This window comes from Octopus bimaculoides, chromosome 4, assembly GCF_046866305.1.
Source record: "Octopus bimaculoides isolate indiv1 chromosome 4, ASM4686630v1, whole genome shotgun sequence".
NCBI lineage: Eukaryota > Metazoa > Mollusca > Cephalopoda > Octopoda > Octopodidae > Octopus > Octopus bimaculoides.
In genome coordinates, this window is record NC_142931.1 from 130,482,387 (window position 1) to 130,494,886 (window position 12,500).

General features: G+C 36.8%; 1 protein-coding gene across 2 annotated transcripts in view; it reads right to left on the reverse strand.

The window, feature by feature from the left end:
* Positions 1-12,500, reverse strand: part of LOC106868633 (uncharacterized) — a 167,104-nt gene that overhangs the window by 27,033 nt on the left and 127,571 nt on the right. For both annotated transcript variants that reach the window (XM_052967484.2, XM_014913982.3), the window contains exons 2-3: positions 2,299-2,367; positions 1,315-1,400 (exon numbers count right to left, since the gene is read on the reverse strand). In XM_052967484.2, the coding sequence (XP_052823444.1) occupies positions 1,315-1,400; positions 2,299-2,367 (155 nt within the window). The remainder of the gene's footprint in view (positions 1-1,314; positions 1,401-2,298; positions 2,368-12,500) is intronic.

Genomic DNA, 12,500 nt, shown 5'->3' on the forward strand with positions numbered 1-12,500 from the left:
TTGATATGTGTAATGATGGAGTTTGTTTGTTCTTTGTCATAACTCTATTAAAGGATTTTTCTAAAGTTTCTGTTCATTGTGATCACACAAACGTAAGATATGTATGTAGAGAGCAAGGGAAGGAAAATATAAATATTTTCTGGTTAGATCTAATAAATGGGTCACTAAAGAAGAGAAGAAAACTGTGACAGAATATACTAAGATACAAATATGTTGATAGATTATGGATCAGACCAGCCCGCCAGTCATAATGCAACAGAGCATTGGAATCCATAAGAGTTTATCTTAGTTTTGGATGTTGTCAGGTCAGACACAATCAAATAAATGTTTTATGTATGTCAAGGCAACAACAGAGAAAAGGGAAAAGAGAATGATTCAAAGTAACACAGTAGGCGACTATTTATGAGCATCTTTATCTCAGTGTTCGAAATTAGAATAATCGATCAAAGGATCAATAGTTGGCAGAGACAGAAAAGTTAACTCTTTAAAGAATGGACAAATTGTACTGTGTTTCTATACATTTCTGCAGATATAGAAGGTTTGAAGAGTTCTTTTTAAGATAAGAGTAATCTTTGGCTTACACTACTTCAGAATAATAATAAGTACATCATCAGTTCTGTTAGCCTTGGGCTAAAGTGGTCGAAGCAGGTTTTGCAGTTATCTTTGTTTTGTTTTATGGTTTCCATTTTGCGAACAATGCTATTATTATTTACGAGTTTCCAAATAACAAATCATTGGTTCCCAATATTTCCAATGGTGACAGAGACAAGGGAACATCGTGCGAAATAAATACCAGAAACATTCTTGCTCGAATGTACCAATTTATCGGTTTTCTCGCTGACCTGTACATTTTTTTACTAATATACATCAATGGAACATATAAACGTGTGGTGGGGTGGACAAATGGCTGGCTTCCCCAATTTTCTTTTCATTAAGGTTTATTCACAAGAAACTAGGCAAGTCAAGTCAATTGACTAAAATATTAGCCTAAGGGGCTATGAGATTGAACCCTGAACTGTATGGGGTCGGGAGAGGAGAAGTAAAATTTTTGTAGGATGTGTGCAGCCTTTAGTTGTCAAGATAAAAACGGGCAACAAATATAGGCCCCTTTATCATTGGAAGTATTACTTGCATAGACATACTAAAAGAGCGGCAACTAGGTGAATTCTACAAAGTTAACAGGTACACTCTTAGCAAGATACCAGAATTAAAGCTCTGTTTAAAACATTATTCCAGCCAGAAGATATGTAACCAAAGAAAATTCTTCATGAAAAATCAAGAAATATTCTGTGAAGTCAAAATTGAACAACTTACTCCAAATGTAGACATTTTATCAATAAATCCTTTCTCCAGTTCAAGCATCTGTTCTTCTCTTCCAAGCCTCACAGAAGCATCAGAAGCTGATAAAAAAAAGTTATATTCGTATTTCAAATTTCAGAAACAATGCAAAAATAGTTTGAATATTTTATAAGAAATAGTTCAAAGTGTATCATTAATATACATTTTATGTTGTGCCTGACTGATTCAATCTACAATAAGATTTTAATCAATTTTATTCTAATTATTATCGAAAGTATAAATAAAATACAAGGAAAGAATCGATAAGATTGATTACACAGAGAACACGACTGATTATGAAATGTAAAGGACTGAAATTTATGTATCATATTATTTATTTGAAACACACGCAACGCCCTTGTGATGATCGTTGATATAACGGGAGGTAACAATCTCCTCACAGCGTGAGGCGAAATTAGAAATTTGAATTTGAAATCAAGAAATTTACTTCATTATTCTTATCTAAAAGAGAAAAAAATTATTTTACCTTCATTAGGTTGAAGAACTTGCACTTCTGCTCTACCCTAACAAATAATTTATTATGAAGAAACAATTGTCTATTGTCACAGACATTTCTTTGAAAGACTTCGAAGCGATTTTTGCAAACAATCATCAGCCTTGCTGTTCAATTAGTAGTATGTTATATCTCAAAATTGTAAGCAATCTCAATATACCTCCAGCCAAAATTTTTATTCATTTTAATTGTGTTTGTGCGTGAATAGACCACTGAGAATAGAATGTATAGGAAACAGATGGCCAGCAGCCAGTAAAAGCAAAAACAAAAAAAAAAACAAGCAAAGAGTACTGCTTTAAAAAAGGAAAGAGAACAGAAATATTATTGAAAAACAGAATAGTTGGGATGGTTGCGACTAAAATGGCTTTGATCAAAGTTCTGGTCGATCAGAGCAAAAACAATGAGGACTGTTATATAATGCTATATAGTAATGTATGTATACTTACTATCTGATGAATCCATGCAGTGGACAAGTATGACTTCATTTCCAGCTCGGTGGATGTGCTGACAATACCCTGTATTAAAACAAGATGAAACATAAAATTATAAGGAGAATTCATGAAACGTATATATGTGTATGTGTGTGCGTGTGTAGTGGTAGTGGTAGAAGAAGAAGAAGAAGAAGAAGAAGAAGAAGAAGAAGAAGAAGAAGAAGAAGAAGAAGAAGAAGAAGAAGAAGAAGAAAATGGTAGGTTTTTTTTGTTTGTTTTATACGCAAAAGAGAAAGATCACAGAAGAAAATTGATAAATTTCCATCAAAGTACAATAACAGCCAAATCATTCTCAAATCATACTCTACCATATTAAAATTGAGAGAGCACGTAGCGTAACGTAGTCCTAAATACGTAATGGTTGAAAAAAAAAAGGAGGGTCTGATCATGTTTGTGATAAATTTGTTCGTAAGAATACTTCCTCAGAGCTGCCCTGTTCTATAATCAACAACAACAAAAACTTATACAAATCAGAATTACAATTGCCTCTCAGTAATCGCGTACACACATACACACTCACATAAACATTACAACAAAATGCTCAAGTTTGGAGAATATAAGCGCAAACATAAATATGCGTGTGCACTCTCACAAAATCACACACATTCACACACACACATACTCACACACACACACACACACCCTATCTCTTCCGCTCTCTTTCTCTCTCCCTCTCTCTCTCTCTCTTTCTCTCTCCCTCTCTCTCTCTCTCTCTCTCTCTCTTTCACTCTCTCTCTCACACACACACATACACACACACACACAGGATTTTCAAAAGTAGGGCAAAGACTAGACACACACGTGAAATTCCTTGGTCAGAACAAGACAGAAAATGAAGGACAGCGTAGTCAGGGCAATACGTTTTCTATTGATATATTTGATACTTTTGTAAATATGTAAATGATTTAATGGGTCCCCCAAAAGAGAAATCGAAGAAGCTACTATCACTACTGATTACTTTTTCATATTTGTTGTACCGGTGATGAGGTTTTTATTTGTATCTTTCATGCTTTTGTCCAAAATATAACTATTCCTCAGTCCAGGGGTTAGCTTCTCTTATAATACTATCATTGTTATAAACAGTTCTCACCTACTTTAACTTCTTCAGCTCCACAAAGTTTCCTTCGGTAACTGAAAAGGTTAGAAATCCACAATAACAAAAGGTTACTGACATTCAATAAGAAGTTGATTTGACATATGTTCAAGTATCCTTGAATGAAATTGAGATTCAAAGTGTTATTTTCGAAGAAGATAAATATTCGCCGCTTCTATATGTTATCGTTTATATCGCTGTCTTTTCGTATTATGAAAGTGAAAAATCAAGGAACCAAAATAATGAAAGAATCAATCATTCATGGACAATTTCATAATTTATTTTAGAAGCAACAAAAGGATCGATTCTTAGATACAGTTTGATATAGAATAGTGCCGTGAAACATTTCATTATCAAATGCACAATATCTTTTTTTACAAAGAGAAGGAAAAGGTGAAGAAGACTGACATCTGAGCGTACATCAGATTGATAGAATAAAGTAGATGTAAATGAAAAAACCGAAGAGGAATACAAGATGACGGTCAGGAAGATCATACGAACAAAACAACAAGGAGGGAAAAATATTAAAAGACTGGGCACCTGAGCGATGCCATTATTGATATATTCTTCAGCTTTTCTTTTGTAAATAGAAAAACAAACTCTATGAAGTGAAAAGATATCAAAAACAAGCTATTAATAATGCATCACAGATTGTACCTATACAGCGACGTCAGCAAATTATATATAAGGTTACTGACATTCAATAAGAAGTTGATTTGACATATATATATATATATATATATATATATATATATATATATATATATATATATATATATATATATATATATATATATATATATATATACAGATAGATAGATAGATAGATAGATAGATAGATAGATAGATAGATAGATAGATAGATAGATAGACAGACATACATACATACATACATACATACATACATACATACATACATACATACATACATACATACCCCTCGCACGCACACATACACACACACACATACATATGCGCAAATATAATTATTTTTAAAATGAGAATAATATTGACAGTGACTTCGAAGAATTGGCCGAAACTTCGAAGTCGCTGTCAATAATTTTGTTTAACAATAATTTGTACTCTACAAAAGTATAGAGTAACTTCAAATTAATGTAAAATTGTTTTTACCATAACTGAACATAAAAACAAACATTAACATATGCGTCTGTTGATCTGTCTGTGTGTATATAGGGAGGAGTGTGTGTGTATATAGGGAGGAGTGTGTGTGTGTATAGGGAGGAGTGTGTGTGTATGCGTGTATAAACATATGTACATATGTCATATGTGTGTGTGTGTTGTTGTTGGCACTCCGTCGGTTGCGACGACGAGGGTTCCAGTTGATCCGATCAACGGAACAGCCTGCTCGTGAAATTAACGTACAAGTGGCTGAGCACTCCACAGACACATGTACCCTTAACGTAGTTCTCGGGGATATTCAGCGTGACACAGTGTGACAAGGCTGACCCTTTTGAATTACAGGCACAACAGAAACAGGAAGTAAGAGTGAGAGAAAGTTGTGATGAAAGAGTACAGCAGGGTTCGCCACCATCCCCTGCCGGAGCCTCGTGGAGCTTTAGGTGTTTTCGCTCAATAAACACTCATAACACCCGGTATGGGAATCGAAACCGCGATCCTATGACTGCGAGTCCGCTGCCCTAACCACTGGGTCATTGCGCCTCCACAATGTGTATATATATGTGAATACACACAGTGTGTGTGTATACACATATATATACGCGTGTATGCATGTGTGTGTGTGTGTGTATATATATATATATATATATGTAATACATTCATATATATGCACATGTATATAGTATAACCTACATACATACATACATACATACATACATACATGCATGCATGCATGCATGCATCAAAGGGATAGGCATATACAGTGTAAAGGACACAGTACACTTGAGAATAGTTGTATGACTAGAGATAGTTTTCAAGAAAGGAGAGGGAAAGCTTTCATGAGTTGCAACACAAAGATCAATCACGAAAACGAAGACACAGAAAAGAAAATTACCGAAAAAATAATAACTTAGACAACTGAACTACAAAGGAAATGTATTACACGGGCTTCTTGCCAAGCAAATAGAAGACATAACAGGAGTTCACAAGGGGCTTAGATGAAATATGGAGGACTGAAGAGAGAAACAGATACCGTTATCATGCCAATGATTATGGAACTTAACAAATTACTGTTTCGGATGTGTAGCAATTACGAGAGTCAATAATGTAATCGGTAAATATATAATGATCGCACAAAGAATTATATAAAAGAATACACGGTGGTATATGGTAAGCGATACTTTGTGACGTTACTAGAAAATGTGAATCAAAGTAGAAGCGGAATGAAATGGTATTAGACGGTAGTTGTTATTGAAAAATTAGTATTACGGGGTCATTTGTTTTTCTTGGATTTCTCAGTGCAAACTGATCATGTTATTGTGGTAAGGAAACTAAATGTATCTAAAATATAGAGCACAAAAACTATGTAAATTCAAACAGGCATGGCTGTGCGGTTAAAAAGCTCTCTTTGCAACTTCTTGGTTTCGGGTTCAGTCCCACTGCGGGGAACCTTGAGCAAGCCTCTGCTAATATAGCCACGAGGCGACCAATGCCTTGTGTGTAAATTTGGTAAACGGAAACTGTGTGGAAGCCGTCGGATATATATATGTGTGTGTGTGTGTGTGTGTGTGTGTGTTTGTATGTGTGTGTACCTGTGTGTATGTGTGTGTGTTTGTCCCCTACTGCTTAACAACTGGTGCTGGTTTATTTACATCTTTGTAGCATAGCGGTTCCGCAAAATGGAAAGATAGAATAAGTATCAGATTGAAAAAAAGAAAACAAGTGTTCGACTACACTCCTCAAGGCGGTGCCCTAGCATGGCCGCAGTCCAATGATGGGAGCAATTGAAATATAAAAGATAAAAGATGTAAATTCAAACCAAAGTTGTCCGCATTCCGGACATTCAGTATTATCAAAACATAATGTATGTGTGTGTATGTGTATGTGAGAGAGAGAGAGAGAGAGAGAGAGAGAGAGAGAGAGAGAGAGAGACAGACAGACAGACAGACAGACAGACAGACAGACAGACAGACAGACAGACAGACAGACAGACAGACAGAACATTATCAAGGTAGAAAATTACCATGCAGAGCTGAAGGAAACGGCACCCGGTAAATATTGTGAAGTGTCAACACCAGACAAGTTGAGAAATTTCAAATAATGAGACCGAAAGTGGTTTCTGTCGTCATGGTAACACTGGGAACCACACCAAAAAGAATCAACTGATTGAGAGACAGTCCAACGGAGATGCGAATGTAAGAGTTACAGATATTGTGTGTCATGCTCTATGTGAAAATGGCCTTGAATATAGAGGAAATAATTTTTTATTTTTGGGGTAAATATAAAAGATGAAGGCAAGGCTATGGTGATTTTATAAACGTGAAACTTTGATACGTTTAAAAATAATTGATGTTGATAATGATGATCAGGATGATCGTGATGGTGGTGGTAATCATTATGGTGGTCGTCGTGAGGATGATGAAGATGATGATGATGATGATGATGATGATGATAATGAGAAGTGGGAGGAGGATAGTGGTAGTGATGCTGCTGATGATGATGAGGAGGAGGAGGAAGAAGAAGTGGAAGAAGAGGAGGAAGAAGAGGAGGAGGAGGAGGAGGAGGAAGAGGAGGAGGAAGAAGTAGAAGAGGAGGAGGAAGAAGAAGAGGAGGAAGAAGAAGTGGAGGAAGAAGTGGAGGAAGAAGAGGAGGAGGAAGAGGAGGAGAAAGAAGTAAAGGAGGAAGAAGAAGAGGAGGAAGAAGGGGAGGAGGAAGAAGGGGAAGAAGAGGAGGAAGAGGAGGGAGAAAAGGAGGAGGAAGAAGGGGAGGAGGAGGAGGAAGAGGAGGGAGAAAAGGAGGAGGAAGAAGGGGAGGAGGAGGAGGAAGAGGAAGAAGAAGAGGAGGAAGAAGAGGAGGAGGAGGAAGAAGAGGAAGAAGAAGAGGAGGAAGAAGAGGAGGAAGAAGAGGAGGAAGAAGAGGAGGAGGAGGAAGAAGAGGAAGAAGAAGAGGAGGAAGAAGAGGAGGAGGAGGAAGAAGAGGAAGAAGAAGAGGAGGAGGAGGAAGAAGAGGAAGAAGAAGAGGAGGAGGAGGAAGAAGAGGAAGAAGAAGAGGAGGAAGAAAAGGAGGAGGAAGAGGGGGAGGAAGAAGAGGTGGAAGAAGAGGTGGAAGAAGAGGAGGAAGAAGAGGAGGAAGAAGAGGAGGAGGAGGAGGAGGAGGAAGAGGAGGAGGAAGAAGTAGAAGAGGAGGAGGAAGAAGAAGAGGAGGAAGAAGAAGTGGAGGAAGAAGTGGAGGAAGAAGAGGAGGAGGAAGAAGTAGAGGAGGAAGAAGAAGAGGAGGAAGAAGGGGAGGAAGAAGAAGGGGAAGAAGAGGAGGAAGAGGAGGGAGAAAAGGAGGAGGAAGAAGAGGAGGAGGAGGAAGAAGAGGAAGAAGAAGAGGAGGAAGAAGAGGAAGAAGAAGAGGAGGAAGAAGAGGAGGAGGAAGAAGAGGAAGAAGAAGAGGAGGAAGAAGAGGAGGAGGAGGAAGAAGAAGAGGAGGAAGAAGAGGAAGAAGAAGAGGAGGAAGAAGAGGAGGAGGAGGAAGAAGAGGAAGAAGAAGAGGAGGAAGAAGAGGAAGAAGAGGGGGAGGAAGAAGAGGTGGAAGAAGAGGAGGAAGAAGAGGAGGAAGAAGAGGAGGAAGAAGAGGAGGAAGAAGAAGAGGAGGACATTGGTGGTGATGGCGTTGGTGGTGATGATGATAATGAGGAGGGGGGATGGCGATGATGATGATGATGATGATGATGATGAGGAGGATGTGAAGCTGCAAATGAGTAGACTAGAAATAACATTTCTGCAAAAGAAGCAAGCTTTCGCTGTCTTTGGAATGTATCAACGAAAAGGAAATGTCAGCCGGCTGTAGTGCCACATACATTACAGAAGTGGAGAGAGAACGCTTAAGTAAATAGCAATGCAATATGACATTGCACTGAAGAAACAACTCTTATCAGTTTACTCAACGTGTACTAATGTGTTTAGTCAAAGATTACCAGAATCTGCCAAACATTTCTTCTATTCTTCAGTTGGGACATTACAATAACTTGACAATCGAGAGGAAGACAGTTCGGCTGGCATACCAGCAGCTTCGAAACTACTGGTGAATAATAACTCTTTCTAATTTTGGTACAAGGTCAGCAGTTTTGAGGGGAAGAGTAAGTTAGTTACATCAACCCAAGTGCGTGAAGGTAGTTTATTTTATCGACCCGAATGGATGAAAGTGAATTCGTGTAGCTGGCCTAGTGGTTGCCACTCCGTCGCTTACGACGTCGAGGGTCCCAGCTGATCCGATCAACGGAACAGCCTACTCGTGAAATTAACGTGCAAATGGCTGAGCACTCCACAGATACGTGTACTTTTAACGTAGTTCTCGGAGATATTCAGCGTGACACAGTGTGACAAGGCTGACCCTTTGAAATACAGGCACAACAGAAACAGGAAGTAAGGATGAGAGAAAGTTGTGGTGAAAGAGTACAGCAGGGTTCACCACCATCTCCTGCCGGAGCCTCGTGGAGCTTTAGGTGTTTTCACTCAAACCGCGATCCTATGACCGCGAGTCCGCTGCCCTAACCACTAGGCCATTGCGTCTCCACTGTGTGGCCTAGTGGTTAGGATGTAACATTCATGATTGCGAGATCGTAGTTTTAAATTCCCAGATCGGGCGGTGCGTTGTGTTCTCGAGCAAAGTGAATAATATCAATGCTTATTTTTATTAAGAAAAGCATCGATAGGCGAACTTTTGCATAACCAGTCTTTCAGATCTCTGGAACATAAACGTATGCGTGGAGATTTATTAAGTGTGTAGAAGTGTATTGTGTTAAGGGTGTACAAAAGAAAGTGTTGTAATAGTACGGAAAAAAAACCTGTCAATATATCAAACCATCACAAATATTTTTCAGTTCTAAAGAAACGTGAAACTTAGGCTTTGTAGTTTATATTTATGCCCTGAACTCAATATCCAATATTAAATAAATCGGATTATGCATCACGACATAATCACGTTGGCCAATAATTTTCATACACAGTACGCAAAGACACAAACAAAAATCAATACTGAAAGAGAGAAATATGCTCCAAAGCCTGTGATAAACCATGACTAGCATATCATGATTACTGATAGAATTACCGGTGACAATACGCTTGATATTGTGCTTGAATTTCTAGTAATAATTACCTACTATAGATATTAAAAGTCACTATACAATCAGATATTAATCTTGCATACATACAAATTGAAAAAATAAACAAATACAAAGAGTTTTAGCTGGATGTATTAACAATGTGATGATGGAGAACAAAAGTAATCTCACTTTTATACAGAGTCTTGGTAATTCTGAGCTAGGAATTATGAACAAGATGCAACTTTATAATCCCCGCAGGTTCCCTGAGTACATCCCATACAATATGGAAACTACTAATATTGATATCAAATTTTAGCACAAGGCCAGAAATTTTGGTTGAGAGGTTAAGTCGATTACATCCACCCCAATGCTGAACTGGTACGTCTTTTATCAACACAGAAAGAATGAAAGGTAAAGTCGACCTCGGCGGAATTTGAACTCAGAACGTGAAACATTTTGCTAGTTTGCCGCCTTGGACATGACTAATACTGGTTTCAAATTTTGGCACAAAACAAGTAATTTTGAGGAGGGGAATAGTCGACTGGTACTTAATTTATCGACCGGAGCCTCGTGGAGCTTTAGGTGTTTTCGCTCAATAAACACTCACAACGCCCGGTCTGGGAATCGAAACCGCGATCCCATGACCGCGAGTCCGCTGCCCTAACCACTTGGCCATTGCGCCTCCACACACACACACACACACACACACACACACACACACACACACACACACATATATATATATATATATATATATATATATATATATATATATATATATATATATATATATATATATATATATATATATATATATATATATATATATATATATATATATATATATATATATATATATATATATATATATATATATATACAAATAATAACAACAGACGAGGACAGGTGGTGTAAATAACAAAAGGATATATTAGTATGACGCTCGGGAATACGGAAAGTCTTTGACGTTTCGAGCTACGCTCTTCAACAGAAAGAATACGGAGACAAGGAGAAAAACATGATAAAAACAAAAACATGAAATGAAATAGATATATAAAGATTAATTGATGTAGTACTTCATTTACGACTATGCAATGCATTCCTAACAAGATATTTCTCCTCCCTTGCAGATAAAATAAACAATAAAAACGATACATTCGTACTATGTATGTATGTATGTATGTATGGGATGTATGATGAATGAATTAATAGGCTATGTTGCATAAATTGAATAGCTTTGTGTTCGCGTCTGCTCATATAAATGCTTATGTATTTGCGTCAGTAAAATAACAAAATAAGAGAATAAAACTACTTACACACTCTTTTACACATAGCTACATGGGCACACGTATACACATGGGTGTATTATAATAATAATAATAATAATAATAATAATAATAATAATAATAATAATAATAATAATAATAATAATAATAATAATAATAATAATAATAATAATAATAATAATAATAATAATAATAATAATAATAATAATAATAATAATAATAATAATAATAATAACAACAACAACAACAACAACAACAACAATAATAATAATAATAATAATAATAATAATAATAATGATGATGATGAGCATTCACAGAGCGCAAACCTCCGCCAAGACAACACCAACCTCCTCTCAACGATTAGCTAGAGATGATTTTTAAAATGAGAATATCTGAAATAAACTCGACTGCTCTCACAAACGAGCCTGGTATACCCTTAACAAACGGGTAGTCATAATGGGTATATTGGGCTTCATACATTTTACCCGTGTTATTTTCATGGTATGCGCTGCTCTCTCACTCAATAATAATAATAGTAATAATTCACAGACACGACAGAGCTGGGACCTATATACACTGGCAACTGGTACTTACCCGTGTTATTTTCATGGTATGCGCTGCTCTCTCACTCAATAATAATAATAATAATAATAATTCACAAACACGACAGAGCTGGGACCTATATACACTGGCAACTGGTACTTATTTTATCGACCCCGAAAGGATGAAAGCAAAGTCGACCTTTCTAGGAATTAAAGTCAGAATGTAAAGACTCCTAAGAAACAATGCAAGACATTTCTCCGACGTTCTAGGGATTGTGCCAGCTTCGGCTCATTTTAATAATGGTTTCCGATTTAGGTGCAAAGCCAGCAATTTTGCAGGAAGGAGATTTGTTGATACCATCCATCCAATATACAAACGATATCACCATATATTTTCAGACGGCAGATTAACACATGAAAGCGCTCTCCATTTACCCTGGTTGATTGCCATTTCATAAATAAATTTTACTTTTCTTCTTTACTTTTGGCATTGGACGGCAAGAATATTAAAACGATTATCTCAAAATGTTATCTAGGAATTTCAAAATGAAATACATTGTTTATCATTTTCATACACGCGAACAGTATATGTAATATATACTCTGGTGCAAGCTTTTAACAGAGTGTGTATTTCGTTTTTAAATTCTAAGATAACATTTTAAAATAAATATTTTAATATTCTACCCCACCAGTGCCAAAAGTAAAGAAAATAAAACGTGATATTAAAATTTTAAAATAAAAACACCAGCTACTTTACATCCCCCGTTTGGTCTGGCATCAACAGATTTTCACCATCTTGCTGGCAACTAATACAGTGTAAAATTTTCTTTCGCCTCGTCATGTTATCAGCTCCTAACAGAAGTAGAATCATTTCAGGTGACTGGAGGCGGAATTTGAACTCAGAACGGACAGAGACGGAACAGGTGCCGTATACATGTCTTTCGATGCTGTATCAGTTCCGACAATCCCTATCGTTTGGATTACTACTTTGTTTTTTGAACCCGAAAAAA